This window comes from Grampus griseus, assembly GCF_964374135.1.
Source record: "Grampus griseus genome assembly, chromosome: 14".
Taxonomy (NCBI): domain Eukaryota; kingdom Metazoa; phylum Chordata; class Mammalia; order Artiodactyla; family Delphinidae; genus Grampus; species Grampus griseus.
In genome coordinates, this window is record NC_139008.1 from 78806993 (window position 1) to 78823724 (window position 16732).

At 48.9% G+C, this 16732-nt stretch overlaps 1 protein-coding gene across 1 annotated transcript in view; it reads right to left on the minus strand.

The window, feature by feature from the left end:
• The window catches only part of ATP9A (ATPase phospholipid transporting 9A (putative)), a 134624-nt gene extending 118968 nt beyond the window's left edge, over window positions 1–15656 (minus strand). Inside the window, exon 1 of the mRNA XM_082671506.1 lies at window positions 15533–15656. Within this exon, the coding sequence (XP_082527632.1) occupies window positions 15533–15600 (68 nt within the window). The 5' untranslated portion in view covers window positions 15601–15656. The remainder of the gene's footprint in view (window positions 1–15532) is intronic.
• Between the last annotated feature and the right edge of the window lie 1076 nt (window positions 15657–16732).

Below are 16732 nucleotides of genomic sequence, written 5' to 3' on the forward strand. Positions count from 1 at the left end.
CCCCGTTCGCCACAACTAGAGAAAGCCCACGCGCAGCAACAAAGACCCGATGCAGCAAAAACAAACAAACAAATAAATTTATAAGAAAAAAACCAATACTGAACTATGTGACCCTGTGATTAAACTTTTTAAATTTAAAACCAAAACCAAAAAAAAAACCCAAAAACCCCACACTGCTGCCCAAACAGCACACGGCTCTCAGTCTGCAGCCTTAAATCTCAGCCACAAGCTTGTGGGTCAGAGACCAGATACTGCTCGCCTCCCATCCCAGGCCTGGCATACAGCAGGTGCTCGGTCGCTCTGCGTGGATCCCTCCACATGCCCCAGGCACCCAGCGTGCAGGGACCCTGCTCACACGTGGACACTTTCGCTAGGCCATCTGCTCACGGGTTCTAGAAGAGGTCTGGTGCGGCAGCACCCAGCAGCAGCCCACAGAATGCCAGAGAACTGAACAGAACTGAATGATTACATGGAAGGCAATTCCCCAGATACCAGGACAATAAGCGAGAACAGCTATAAAGCGCTCAGCGTGTGCCGGCTGTCCACGTGAATTACTTCCCTTGATCCTGACCCCCATTCCGTGGGCGCTCTCATCGCCCCCCTCCCACACTGAGAGTCCTGCAGCTGGTGGGGGGCAGAGTCAGCTGTGGGTCCAGCAGGTGGACCCGAGAGCCATCGCTCTTAACCAGCGCCTGAAGACCTCACACTACAGCAGACTCCAAGAGCCACCTCTGAATTGTTCAGACGACCACCTAGGGAGGAACCCAATGACAGAGACACAGCAGGACACACGGAGGGTCCCCAGTGCCACCGCCCAGGCCCGCATGGCTCCTCCCTCCACCCCACTGTCATCCTTGACAACGGCTATCACTGCTACTGTACTTCCCGGGGGCCCCACGCTTGGGATCTAAGCACCTGACATGCATCAGCTCATTCAGTCCTCACACCCCGCCCCCCAGCACTGTCATCACACCCGTTTTCAGAGAGCTGGACTCTCTCGCCCAAGGTCATATAGCCAGTGAGAGGAGGAGGCCAACGTGCACAGAGGCAGCGGTGCCTGAATCCAGGCTCTCAGCCCCTCAAGGTGCTGGGCAGCCAAGCCAGGTGGCGGGGAGCCAGCCCTCCACCAGGAACCCGCCTCCTAACCGGACTCAGCTCCATCCGCGCTCCCCTGGAGACCGGGGCTGCAGCCCCGCCAAGGCGCTGCCCCACCAGGCGTGGCTCTGGCACCGAGCCCCCGGGAAGGCCACGGGGGATGTTTCCAAGGGCGCCTGTAAGACGCCAGAAGTTACAACACCTGTCGCTTGGGAGGGGTTTACCTCTGGAAACAGGTGGTAGAGGGGCTGAGGGGCTGGTCCGAGGGCAGCTCAGGCGTGGCAGGGCCCTCACAGGGAGCACTTCACACCTGTCCTAATGCTGCTGCTGCAGGGGAACGTGACCCTGGGCTCCAACGACCCCACTACAACCCTCACCCTCCTCTGCAGGGAAGCAGATGTGCCTTGGCCCTGTTGTCTACACACAGCTTTGTCAAGAGAAACTGGATCTAGAAAGCCTTTTATTCGTTCAACAAACATTTACTGTATGCTTGCAGACTCCGTTATCTCTCACAGCCACCAAACACACACCACTGTGAGGTGTTCGGTTCCCCCAGTCCATCCACAGAGCGTTAGCGTTACCACGGAGCAAGCCTGTCCTCCATCGACCACAGGCCCCTACTGCCCTCCAGCTCCACCTGGCTCACACGTTAATAAACAGGAAGCCTGATCTGTGGCTGACAAAGAAAGGAAAGCATGTGTTTTTATTTCTTTCTCTCTCTTTTTCTTGAACTTTCCCAATCTCGGGGGTTTGCGCTAGGCAAAAGGCAAAATTATCCTGACCCTGGAACAAGGGCCATTCTGGCTTTCATGGGGTGTAAAATGGCAGAGCCCTTCCAGAAATTCATTGTCCAAGATGTAGCAAAAATTCATGCATCAAGATAGCCTCTAGGGACTTCCCTGGTGGTCCAGTGGTTAAGACTTTGCACTTCCACTGCAGGAGGTGCGGGTTCCATCCTGGTCAGGGAGCTAAGATCCCACATGGCCCATGGCATGGCTAAAAAAAAAAGAAAGAAAGAAGAAAGATAGCCTCTGTAGACTAGGTTCTAATTTCTAACAGCAAAAACCAACGAAAATAATGTCACCCAATAGCCATCCGATAAAATTATAGATCAGGAGGAAACATACCTAAATGTTAATAGAAAGTTGGGCTTTAAATTCTAGCTACTGCATCTTTAACCTTTCTCTAAGAGAAATCAGTAGTTTTCTTTAACAGAAATTATTACTTTTATACTAGAAAAAATAAAATGCTAGTGTTTAAAAGTCCCGTGTGGGGTGCTTCCCTGGTGGCGCAGTGGTAAGAATCCACCCGCCGATGCAGGGGACAGGGGTTCGAGCCCTGGTCTGGGAAGATCCCACACGCCCTGCAGCAACTAAGCCCGTGTGCCACAACTACTGAGCCTGTGCTCTAGAGCCCGCGAGCCACAACTACTGAAGGCCACGAGCCTAGAGCCCGTGCTCCGCAATGAGAAGCCCGTGCACCACAATGAAGCGCTGCAACTAGAGAAAGCCCCCGTGCAGCAGTGAAGACCCAATGCAGCCAAAAAAAAAAAAAGTCCCGTGTGGGGCCCCAGAGCTGGGGAGGGCTCTGAGTGGGTCAGGTACCTCCAGGGCCACAGCAGCTGTCTCCGGCTTGACTGTACAGGGGCTGTTCTCTAACAAGCCCTGGTCCCCCAGGCCCCTGGTTCCATCACTGGGCACAAAACATCCCAGTACTGCTCAGGGGATATTAGTGACTGACAAAGGCTCAGCCCCAGTTAATGCAACAGCTTGGAAACACAAGAAATCTCAGAGATGCAGCAGGAAGCAGCTGGGAGGCGGTGAGGACTGAAACGAGAGCATCTCCAGCCAAAGAGCAAACAGGAGATCACCATAACCCAGGCCTGGGCCTCCCGCAACTTTCCCTTTGTGTGTCTTTGGCGTGCCTCTGCTTTGCAGGGCCAGCGTTCAGAATGAATACATTATATTTATAAAGTGACAATAAGAATCAACTTGTAAAACTACAGGGCCCTGGTTATGTAAATTAAAGGTGTCTCCTCAAAGAAATAATATGTTGCCACTTCAAGTGTCATTTAAAGAGCACATCATGATACAGAAAAAGCCTTACATTAAAATGCTGAATGAAAAAAAAAAGCGGGAAATAAAAACACATGTGCTACATGGTTATAATTCATCAAACAATGTACACACGGAAACAAGACAGGAAGAAAACAGCATATGCTAGAAGGTTTGTGTTAACTGTGGTTGCCTTTGAAGGGAAAGTTACACCAGTAACTCATTCATCAGTTTTCTCTGTTCTCCAATTTTTAATACACATGCACTCACTTTACAATTAAAAGAAAGTAAATTTTATACTTTTCTATTGTTTCCCTTATGATGAAAACTACTCAAGAGGAGGGTGTTTGGTTGTAATGTATGCAGAAATAGAAATATAATGTTGTGCACATGAAACTTACATAATGCTACAACCCAATGTTACCTCAATCAAAAAACATCAAAACTAAGAAATGCAAAAAAAGAAAAAGGAAAGGAAAGGAAGACCAAGCTGCAGAATATACTGGGAGGAACCAAGGTAGAAACGAGGATCTGCGTTAGGACAGAGGCTGCAATCTTTGAGCTAGTGTGAGCTATGGTACAAAGTTATCATGAGGCAAAGTAAAATCAAAGTAAAAATAAAAGGAGAGTACTTGGTCAGAAAGGCAAGGCTGCTGTGATGCGACCATTTTGCCACGTTTAGGTTCAGGGTTACCATGATGTGGCTATCCTGTACGTCTAAAACTTGACTTCAGAGCAAGAAAATGAAGCCTCTCTCAAATAAAACTTTTGTTGTTGTTTTGTTGTTGTTGTTGTTGTTGTTTTGCGGTACGCGAGCCTCTCACTGTGTGGCCTCTCCCGTTGCGGAGCACAGGCTCCGGACGCGCAGGCTCAGCGGCCATGGCTCACGGGCCCAGCCGCTCCGCGACATGTGGGATCTTCCCGGACCGGGGCACGAACCCGTGTCCCCTGCATCGGCAGGCGGACTCTCAACCACTGTGCTACCAGGGAAGCCCCAAATAAATATTTTTTTTAAATACATTTCTTGTGATACTGCTATGCTCCCATGAGGAAGGCTAAAGCGAAAAATGGCAAATACCAAGTGTGGACGAGGATGTGGAGCATCTGGCACTTTCCCGGGTGGAGAAGCACAAATTCGTACAATTTGGAAAACTATCAATTTCTACTAAAGCTAAACACAAATATCCCCAAGGGCCCAACAAAGCCACATAATACATGTCCTCAAGATAAGCTCAGGAAGGTCCACAGCAGCACCATTCATGAGACCTCAAGCTGGAAACGTCCCACTTGGCCATCAGGAAGAGATGGGATAGAGGGGTCACAGAATACAGCTGGCCCTGGAACAACATGGGTCTGAACTGCACCAGTCCACTTACTTATATGTGGATTTTTCTCGATAAATAACGCACCTGTATTTTCATTTTACACATCTTTAAATTAACTAAGTTTGGGGAAAAGTTTGTGTTTGATTAGAGATCACAACATGTAAAATCAAAAGAACTAGCGTTTGAGTCCTTATTCTATTCAAACTGTTTGAGCTTCTGCTCTCGGGTGAGTCATTTATCAATTCCTTTGTTTTTGAGGCAAAGACAGCAAGCAGTACCAGTACTTGGATTTTTGACTGGTTGGGGGTCGACACCCCTAACCCCTTCCCCCTCATCGTTCAAGGATCAATGACTTATTCATACTCTGACTTCACATGGCGGACAGGAGTGAACAAACTACAATAAACATGCAACGCGGTCAACCCTTATGAATCAAACATGGAGCAAGAATTAACAGGCATGAGTGAGTACCTGCTACATGACTGCATTTACTTAAAGGTCAAAAACAGGCCCAGCCAATCTCTGTTAGAAGTCAGGATATAGATCAAGGCGGGGGAGGAAGGAGGCAAGAGGAGGCTTCTGAGGTCAGAGCCTGTTTATCTGCTGCCAGTTACGGGAGTGTGTTCACTTCATGAAAATTCATCAAGCTGTGTGTTTATGATTTGTGCACTTTCCTGTGTGTGTATATATATACGCATGGATGTGTACATATGCATAGTTTTTTAAGCAGCTTATTTAGGGAAAAAAACCCTGCGAGGTGGGACAAGTGGTGTTGTCTGTTTACTACCTAGTCCTTCGATTTACCCGGACACAATTGCGTCATTCCTTGTATGAGAGCCTCTGACTGCCTTTAATCTGGAGAACAGAAAAAAGAGGGGAGAGGATGGGGGCGGGGGAGGTTCTCCAGTTTTAAATTTTCTTTGCACTTTCATGGGGACTGACTGTATAAAAGCTAAAAAGTATTCAGATTCAAATCACTTCCTTTTACAGGGTGAGTACACACATTTTAGAAATAGATGTTCTGCACTCCCCCACCCCCGCCATTAGCATGAATGTCTCTCCTACAGAGAGAGTGAATTAAAAAAAATAAGGATCAATATGGAAACTAACTCTGAAAACAGATATTATGCTTCTGATGGATTTACAGTGATTGGGATAATTTGAAGTTTCCAGAATTTTCCTCTGTCACATCATTTCTGCTCTCTGCTTCTACCAGGAACAATGGAGTACACACATATTTACCTCCAAACCACTGAAGGCTCACAAACCCACAATTCCTCTTCCCTCAACAAAAATCACTTCCTCTAAATGGCCATTACAAGAAAACGCAAATAGGAAAGGGCACAGAGACAGGTTGAGATATACAATTTGCTGCAGAAATTCAAATTAAAATGAGCCTTTCAAAAAAACTGAAATGAGCTTTTAATTCTAAACCAAAACCGTTCTTCAGTTTGTCACCTGTAAAGTAGGGCTGTCAGGAGGATGAAATGGGATGGTCCACGTAAAACTCTTAGAAGAGCACTGGACACCTAATCAGCACACGATAGGGGGCAGCAACTATTATAATTCTCATCAAATTAATCTACCACAGTCCAAGTGACATGAACTAACAAACCAACCATCCAAAGCACAACCTGAAATGTGACCCCTGTAAACTCTTTAAGCAAAAGGAAACATCTGGGGACAGCACCTCCACCTTACAGAGCATGTGGCACGTGTTTTAGGTTGCAGGGGGGTGGGGGGTGGCATTCAGCTCTAGTGGACATGACTTTGCAACATGGAGAACTCTTTGCTTATGGAGAATTCTTGAGACCGGACTGTCTAAAGAAAAGCACTGAAGAACTCATCATCGGTCTAAAATAAAGGTTTACCAAAAACACCGAGAGATTCCTCACCGACCAAAATAACCATACGATGCTTCCTATATTAGCCTGCTCAGGCTGCCATAAGAAAATATCACAGGCCGGGGGGCTTAGACACTGGAAATTTATCTTCTTATAGCTTGGGAGTCTGGAAACTCCAAGATCAAGGTGTCAGCAGATTTGTTACCTTCTGAGGCCTCTCTCCTTGGCTTGCAGACGGCCACCTTCTCCCTGTGTCCTCATGGGCTTTCCTCTCATGCCTGGTATCTCTCTTCGTGTCCTAATCTCCTCTTCTTAGAACACCACTCAGATTAGTTAAGGGCTCACCGTAATGGCCTCGTTTTAATTTAATCATCTCTTTAAAGGCCCTGTCTCCAAATACAGTCACTTGCTAAGGTGCTGGGTTAAGACCTCAACGTGTAAATTTGGAGAGGGACACACGTCAGCCCATGACACTTCCCAAATGCTTTCTTCCAACAGCTCAAGACTTCCTTAGCTGCTAAATGAGCAGCTGAACTCAGAGTTAAGAACGTAATCCAAACATGAATCTCTTGCCCAGCAGGTTCTTCTTTTTTCATTCTTTCTTTTTTTTTTTTAAAGACAGGATGAGTCACCTTAAGGACAATAAGGGGCATGGCTTTTCATAGAGTGTACACGTTCCACTCATCCATTGGGTCCTAACAGCTGCAATTCTGCCCACTCCTACTCCTCCCACCCCCCGGGGGACATGGCAATGTCTGGAGACAGTTTGGGTTGTCACAACTGGGGGGAGGGTGCCACTGGCATCTAGGGGGTAGAGGCCAGCGATGCTGCCCAACATCCTACAGTGCACAGGACAGGCTCCCAAGGCAGAGAACTGTCAAACCGAAAATATCAATAGTGCTGAGGTTGAGGATCCCTGAGGTCTAAACTGGCCAAACCCTACCTCATCTTGTGTCACAGCAGATGGCCCAGCAAAGAGGGGGAGAGCCTACCAGGCCCCGTTCCCTCCACAGGCGTCTTCTTCCTCAGGGAGGGCAGCCAGCAGGCTCTTCCCTGGCACTGGGCAAATGCCACAGAGATCTAACTGGAAGAAGGCAATAGTCTCCAGCCCACCCAGCTTTCCAATTCACACAAGAAGCCTTCCTTTCCATGGGGCCCCTTCCAACTGTCCTCTCCCACAAACCTCCCACAAACTTTAGACAATGATTAAAGCAACGTTAAGGTCCCAGATGAACTGGGTAAACTAACCATCGTTTAAAAACCATGTTTTTTGGGCTTCCCTGGTGGCGCAGTGGTTGAGAGTCCGTCTGCCGATGCAGGGGACACGGGTTCGTGCCCCGGTCCGGGAAGATCCCACATGCCGCGGAGTGCCTGGGCCCGTGAGCCATGGCCGCTGAGCCTGCGCGTCCGGAGCCTGTGCTCCGCAATGGGAGAGGCCGCAACAGTGAGGGGTCCGCGTACCGCAAAAAAAATTTTTTAATAAATCATGTTTTTCATGGACAACTTGGAAAAATAAAAAGAATTTTTAAGTCTACAAATAACAAATGCTGAGAAGGTGTGGAGAAAAAGGAACCCTCCTACACTGTTGGTGGGAATGTAAGTTGGTGCAGCCACTATGGAAAATAGTATGGAGGTTCCTCAAAACACTAAAAATAGAACTACCATATGATCTAGCAATCCCACTCCCGGGCCATATATCCGGACAAAACCATAATTCGAAAAGATGCATGCACCCCAATGTTCATAGCAGCACTATTTACAATAGTCAAGACACGGAAGCAATCTAAGTGCCCATCGACAGATGAGTGGATAAAGAAGATGTGGTACGTGTACACAATGTTATTATTCAGCCATAAAAAAGAATGAAATAATGCCATTTGCAGCAACATGAATGGACCTAGAGATTATCATACTAAGTGAATAACTTAGACAGAGAAAGACAAATATCATATGACATTGTTTATATGTGTAATCTAAAACATGACCTAAATGAACTTATCCATGAAACAGAAACAGACTCACAGACACAGAAGATAGACTTGTGGTTGCTCAGGGGTTGGTGGGATGGGCAAGGGATGGAGTGGGAGTTTGGGATTAGCAGCTGCAAACTATTATATACAGAATGGATAAACAACAAGGTCCTACTGTAGAGCACAGGGAACTATATTCGATATTCTGTAATAAATCATAATGGAAAAGAATATATATATGCATAACTGACTCACTTTGCTATACAGCAGAAACTAACACAACATTGCAAATCAACTATACTTCAATAAAATAATTTTTTAAAAAAAGAATTTTTAATCTATTAGCACAACCAGCTTATCCCTTTTCTTTCCCCTTTGTAACAATAACATTATATTTTTAGACCAACAGCACCATGTTATTAGCACAGGCCACCACTTCCTAAATGTCAGGCATGACGTGGGCACGTCTACAAACCTACCGAGCTATTACTGACTTCATACTTTTAAATCAACTCTGTGTTTTTTACTGAAATGTATTCTAAAAGAAATCTTCCTGTCACTACTACAAAGAGGAAACAAGTATCACTTGGCACAAACAGAAGGAACTATAAACATATTTGCTAACCTTTCAATGTTTGGCCACGAGCCACCTAGTGATCTCTGGCGAAGCTTCCCACAGGCCAAGCTCTGAATACCTCAATCAATCTTTCAAAGTCACATAAATAAAAGATGCTAGCTTTAAAAACAATCAGCACCATTCTATCTCTTTAGGTAAAAGTCATCAAAAAATATGTTACAATGAGTCTTTTTCTTTCTAAATTAAACCAAAGTCCACTCACTTTTAGGAGGGAAGCTCCAGGCACTTCATGTCCATTCCCAAAGGTGGCCATCAAGTCTGGCCAGCCCTAGTTAATGATTTTCATCACGTGCATCTGGGTAGAGATATTAGAAGAAACTTCTGTTTTGAGAAGTGACAGCCGAAAGTCCAAAGACGGATCATTCGACACCCCGCCTCCTACTTTCTACTTGTTGCATGGGTGGCCGAGGTCAAGGTCAAATGGCCACCCTGCTTCCTTAGGGACTGGCACCCAGGTGGCTCACTGGCCTTCCTCAGGGAAGCCCCGGCAAGAGTGGCGCCTGTATCCACGCTCTACCCTTCAGTATCTCCACCTGGGTTTGTAATTTCACATCTGGTGTCACTGCCTGTGCCTGGCATGGGCAGGGAGCACCTGGTCCGGGTTTGGTCAGTACAGGGGAGGGCCCACGGCAGGGATTCTGTAACAGGAAGTGGATGGCACAAGTGCAGCTGGGCTGGCAGAGGACGCAGAGAGCACTTCCTGATGGGCCGCTACCAACGCCTGCTCTGTTCTCATCCAAGGGAGCAGAGAGCTGTTAATGCAACTCTCCACTGCATCACAGAGAGGGGAAGGGCTGGGGTCTATGCATTTCATTCACCAGCACAATCCCCATACATGCTCCCCCCAACACACCCCACCCCCCAATATTAATACCTAATATTAGGTATTAGGACTGCATACCTAATACCACGTCCACTGTGCCAACAGAAAGACACTGAAAACACACGCACCCCTACATACAGCCCATCCTTCTGATTTGTGATATTTGTTTTTGCCAATTCACCTACTGCCTAAAATTCGTAACCTCAAAAATCCATGCTCACAGCACTCTCATGGTCATTCACAGACATGCTCAGAGCGGAAAAAACCATCCGAGTCACCCACACACATTCCCAGCTGAGGCTGAACGGGGCGAGGATCTGCCTTCTCGTCTCCGCTCTCATACTGTACAAAAGTGCCCTCTTCATGGCCTGTTTAGTGCCATGTGTCCTGCATTTCTGTGCTTTTTGTTATCTATTATCACTGTTTAAAATGGTCCCAGCACTGTCAGCATTCCTAAGAGCAAGAAGCCTGTGATGTGCCTCATGGAGAAAAACACATGTGTTACATGTAAGCTTCCTTCAAGGCATGAGCTGCAGTGCTGTTGGTCACGAGCTCAGTGTTAATGAATCAACAATATATTTAAATACCACGTCTTTCAACAGAAATATACCGAACACAGGGTTCTCTACTGATCGGTCGACTGAAATGCTGTAACCCAAGGCTCACAGGAACCTAACCCTGTATTTCCCCCTAGGAGCTGTGGTTCACTGTTCGCTAATTCAGTGCTGGCAGGGACTTCACAGAACAAAACTACTGCAAGTAATGAGAATCAACTGTACTGTATACCTAATACTACCCTCCATGATGTCAACAGAGACAGGCATTTTAACATCACAAATCAGAAGTGACAGCTTCAATCAAAAGTTCAGAACTTCCCATTGAATAAACACATCTGTATAAAGAACTCCCTACGCGGGCACTGTTCGTCCACATCAACAGTGAATTCACATCACTGCTGCACCCTCGTCCTGGCGTGGCGTAAGCACCTCTGCAAAGGAGCACGTGGCCTGCAGCAGCCCTGCCACTACAGATTTAGCCATTTGAGGTCTGAGAGAGCTTCTGGCAGAGTCGAGTCCTCTGTGGCCATTTTCTGGCCAGAGTTCTTACTCAACCAGACTCTCTACAAAGTTCTAGAAAGACGAGGAGATCGTGTTACCCAGTGCAAGAGTCCGCATGAGGCTTGGTCCCTCTTCCAGGCTGTGCAAAGAACAATTTCTGGCGTTCTCTGAGGGCTCATATCTCCTCTGCATACATGATGCCCGACCACATGGGCTCTTACTATGTCGCCACTTTACGGAAGAGGAAACTGAGGCACAGGAGGGAAAAGACAGTGGTCTGGGACTTCCCCGGTGGCACAGTAGTTAAGAATCCACCTGCCGGACTTCCCTGGTGGCGCAGTGGTTGAGAGTCCGCCTGCCGATGCAGGGGATATGGGTTTGTGCTCCGGTCCGGGAAGATCCCACATGCCGCGGAGCAACTAAGCCCGTGCGCCACAACTACTGAGCCTGCGCTCTAGAGCCCGCGAGCCACAACTACTAAATCCATGTGCCACAACTACTGAAGCCTGTGCTCTAGAGCCTGTGCTCCACGACAAGAGAAGCCACGGCAATGAGAAGCCCGCGCACCACAACGAAGAGTAGCCCCCGCTCATCGCAACTAGAGAAGGCCCGTGCTCAGCAACAGAGACCCAACGCAGCCAAAAAAAAACCTCACAGTAGACAAGAGAAATAAAAGCATATGTCTATACAAAGACTTGAATGTTCTTAGCAGTGTTATTTACAATAGTCAAATACTGGAAATAATCCAAATGTCCATCTTGGTGAACAGATAAACAAAATATGGTATATCTACACAATGGAATTCTATTAAGCAATAAAAAGGAACTTTAAAGCCATTGTGCTAACAAAAAAGAAGCAGACTCACAGACATGGAGAACAAAACTAGTTGTTACCAGTGGGGGGTGGGCGGTGCTAAATAGGGGCTGGGGAGCAAAAGGTACAAACTACTGGGTGTGAGATGAGCTCAAGGATGTACCGTACAACACAGGGAATATAACCAATATTTTGTAATAACTGTAAATGGAAAGTAACCTTTAAAAATTGTATTAAAAAATTTTAAATTAAAAAAAATGCTGTGAAAAAAGGCAGATACAAAGACAACATATTTTATGATTCCATTTATACGAAATTTCCAGAAAGGGCAAACCTATGAAAACAGAAAGCAGACCAGTGACAGCCTGGGATGAACTGCGAACAGGCACGAGGGAACTTTTGCGACTGATGGAAATGTTCAAAAACTGGATCGTGGGGATGGCTGCACAAACTCTATAAATCTACTGTAAAAAACTCAGTGAGCTGTACATTAACAGTGGATGTATTTTATGTGATGTAAATTATACTTGAATAAAGTTATTTATTAAAAAAAAGGCTGAAATAGACTCTGTACCTAAATAGTCAGCTCTTTCTTAACCCAGTTCATCCAAAACTTCCTAATGCCCCAAGTCCAAATACATCAAAAATCAAAGCATCCTTGTCCAATTTGGCCACAAAACCCCAAATTATCACTAAGAGAAGGCAAAGTCTCAGTTCTGCCAGAGCTGCTTTCGACAATATCTATCACACCAGGGCGTCTACATACCTGGATGGAATAGTTTATGTAGTTAATCATTTCCTGGATTTGATCAGGAAGGAGCAATGAAGTCAGTAATATTTCTTTACTTCCTACCATCAAAGGTCCTTCCTCTCAAAGGAGCGTTCTGGAGATCCCCCAAAGCAAACCTTACACAAAGACCTAATTATCACTATCTGTCCTAGTAAAGACCCAGGAGGTACTAAGCACTTAGTGTTCCAAACTTAACACGGATTAAGTCTCAAAACAATCCTAGGAGGTATACATAATTACTGTTACTCCCACTTTACAGATGAAAAAATGAGACCCAGAAAGGTAAAGTAATTTCCCCAAGTCACACACGTAGTGAGTGGCAAAAAAAACCCAGGCTTGCACCCAGCTCTCCAATCCTACGCCCACGCTCTTAACAAAATCTCTTGTGTTTCACCAAGAGGAGAACTTCATTTAGCCAGAAGGAAAGCACATGATGTCAGAAAAATGGTTTCCAGCAATGTGAGGCAAATGCCTTGTGTCCAAACAAAACCACTGTAATAGTTTTCTCAACATCAGGATGTGGTAACTTTCTCAAGAGAGAAAAGAGCTCTGGGCTACGGGATTCCTCCAGCAAATAAACTGCATGTCTTGGTGACATATGCTGAGTGACCCCAGCATTAATTATACTCTGTCTCCTGGGACCTGTGGCACCTATGTTTTTGGTTTTTTAACCACAAAATCCCCCAACCATCCTACAGCTTTGAGCCATTAGGTAAAAGGAGTTGATCCACCTCCTCACACTGAGTATCCCTATGACCTCCAACAAATTATTTAGCATCACTGAATCTGTTTCCCTGTCTATAAAATGAAGAAACTAACTCCAAAAATTCACACAGTTGTTATGAGGATTTAAACACAGCCATTTATCTCAAGTGCCCAGCAAAGAGTCTGACCCATCACAAATATATTTCTTATTCCTTCACCTCCCCCCTGCCCCCCCACCTTAAACTACAGGAAGCCTTTCCACCTCTCCGTGCTCCCAAAAGTGCTTCCCAACGCCAAGATCCGCAACTTGACAAGGCTACTCCTAAAAATGCAGGTTAAATACTAGAACATATACGCAAATACCTGGAATTCCAGATACCTGAGTTGAATTTGAATCCATGTCACTGTTTAGGAAATCAATTAGTTCCAAAGTGGCAAATTCTAAAGGAGTGATCTTCCATGCCAATAACAAACAGAAATCTTTTCTTTTTCCCCAACTGTCGGCACCACTCCCTCTGGGCCCCTGTATCAACGGTGCATATTTCTATCATGGTAATCATCACTTTTAAATAATTATTTGCATTTTTCTCTCATGCACTGAATCAGAGGTTCTCAACTATGCCAGCGCATTAAAATCATCAGGGCAGCTTATAGCCAGGTCCCACCCCAGACTCTTATTTCAAAGGTCTAAAATGGGGCAGGGATGGTAATTGTTTAAGCTGCCCAGGTGATTCCAATGCAGGGTCAGGAGGCATGCACCTGTGGTCAGGGCTTGTTTAATTCGTATATGCACCCCAGACACACACACACACACGCACGCACGCACGCACGCACACACACACACACGGCATTTTATAATTGTTTTTGGCACAAATTAATAACTAGAGGATCTTCGAGTCCACTGATCATATTAATTCATTAAAACACTGAGAAAAAAAACATTTACTGAGGGTGTATATTACATCAGGCACTATGCCAGGCACACGGCTCAAGTTAATTGTTATCGTTCTTTAGCCTTGAGCAGTCAGGATTACAACGCGCGCGAACAGTGAAGGAAAGGGTGGAGGGCTGTCGGTCTCTGGGGTCAGAGAGCCCGAGCGCAACCTGCATTTTGCAGCATCTTCCCAGCAGTCCTCGACCTCGCTGGGCTGGCTTCCTCCTCTGTATTCTGTCAAAGGGGACTCCTCACCGGGAGATTTAAGGAAGACTTTAAGAAGACAGGGACAAAGACCTCACAAAATGGCAGCTGGCAGCATTCTTCATTTTTCTTAATTCGACGGACACCTGGTGAAGCCAGCCTACTTGTTCACCCTCCTCACCCCCTCCATCAAGTAACTGACGCCGCAAAGAGCGGCCGCCACAGGGAAAAGGCCCAGAGAGAACAGGACGCCAAAGGGAAGGGTGGGTCCGAGGCCCGGCCCCGCCCAGCTGCGGTTCTCAGCCTTCACCCGACAACAGCCTCACCTGGGCGGCCTCGGAAAATGCACATTTCCAGGTCCCACCCCCAAGAACTGATCGGCGGGTCTGGGCGGGGCCGGGGAATCTGCATTTTAACCAGCTCCCCTCAACCTTCCCCCCAGCTAACTCTGTCGCAGGCGATGCCACAGACCCTTAACACCTCAACAGGTCATTGCCATCCTCCGAATAAGAAGACGGCAGGGCGCAAAACATCCTCCCGTCCTCTCTCTCCAAGTGAGGGAAACCCTCACCAGGCTGCCCAGGGGCCTGCCAATGCGGGAAGCCACAGCAGGTGGCAACCCCTACGCCTGCCAGCGGGCTCCTTCTCTCAAACTGGGGAACCGTGGAGGGGGGGGGGTCTCCTGTTGACCAGTAGGAACCCTTCTCGCCCTCCTGCGGCTACTAGTTCGGGTCTAGCCGGGGCCGGGAGGGGAAGGCGGCCATCTGGGGGCTGAGACCCGGAGACACTGATGGGGACCCCCCCCGGCGGGTCTGCGGAGGAAGCCATGCCTCCCGCGACAAATAAACTGAGCATATCCGGGCTTCCGAGGACTCCACGCGCAGAGCAAGGTTTGATACTGACCAAATCGTAATTACAACGACAAGGAGTAATCAGGAAACAAAACGGTTAAGAGGCAAGGCTGATCCCAATTCCACGCGCGTGTAAACAGCGCTGGGCAGGCCCGGCTTCTCGGGGTTTCGAAAGGAAGGTGGGCATCGGTGAGAGGCAGCCGGGCGCTTGGGCCCAAAAGGGACGCGATCGCGCCGGGGGCCCGGGCGGGAACTGGAGCTGAGCCGAATTCCCTCCCAGCCCGCCCGCCCGCCCGCCCGCCGGCCTCCCAGGCCCGGCCACCGGCTCATGGCGCCGGCCAACCTGTCAGGCCCGGCCCGCCCTGCCCGAGCGCCAGGCTCCGGCCGCGCGCGGACAAAGGAGGGCGGCCAGCCCCGGGTCCCGCTCACCCGCCGCGGGGCCTGCTGTCCATCCGCTTCTTCTGGCGCACCGGCTGCAGTGGGATGTTGTCCGTCATGTCGCCCGCGCCGCCCGCCTTGGCCGCCGTGCCCCCCGCGCCGCCTGGGCCGCCGCCCGGTCCGGCCTCCGCGCCACCGCCCGCCGGCGCCGCGCCGCCCCGGGGGAGGAGGCGGCGGCAGCGGGCGGGCCGGGCCCGCAGCGAGGGGGCGAGCTCGCGAGCGCCGGGCCACGCGCGGAGCCGCCCGCGCGGCCCGACCGACGGACACGGGCGCACCATGGGCCCGAGCTACGCGCCGCGCCCGCTCACCCCGCGCCGCGCCTGCCACGGGGGGCGGCCGGCTGTGTCCGCGCCGCCGCCGCCGCAGTGTCCCCGCCCCCGGCCCGCGCCGCGCGCCCCCCACGCGCGCCCACCCGGCCACGCGCCCCCCGCCCACGCCCCGCCGTGCGCGCGCGCGCCCGATCCCCGCCCCCAGCCGACACCACTTTCACGCGCACACACTGCCACGCTCCCTCGGCCTCCATCCTCTCACGTGCTCACCCTTGCACGTTCACACGCGACCCTCGCACACACACACGCACACTCATTCTCACCTGCTTACTCCGCACCAGCATCCGACCTTCACAATCACACACGTACACCTGCACGCACACACCCTGCTACACTCACGCCCATGAGTCACCTTTGTCCGCCCTGGATCTCAGGCCTCACACACGTGTGCCCCCAGGAATCACAGTCACACCGGGACCCACGCTCTACCTCACTCCGCTTTCCGGACTCCCTTACCCACCATCCTTCACCATCCCCTACCCTCACTCTCCCACCTGGACCCCTGAGATTCACAATCACAGCATGCACTTACGCACCTGCACACCCTCGTTCTCACACACACTCCTTCACCTACCTCTGGGGCTGACACACGTACCCTCTCAGTCACCCAGACCAACACGTGCACCTACATCCTCTCCTACAGTGTCCTGGATCCACTAACTTTCCAAGGACTCGATAAAATTTTAAGAACTGAAAGAAGATGAATAGTGGTGAAGGAAGGAGGGAAGGAAGTTAAAAATCCATATGTAATGAAAGAGCCTCAAAATGTAACGCCGTGTAAACTAACCTACGGCAACTAAAGGAAATTTTGAAGTAGCCACATCTAGTACATTTCATGCGGGATGCGGGTGCCTTTTGTTTG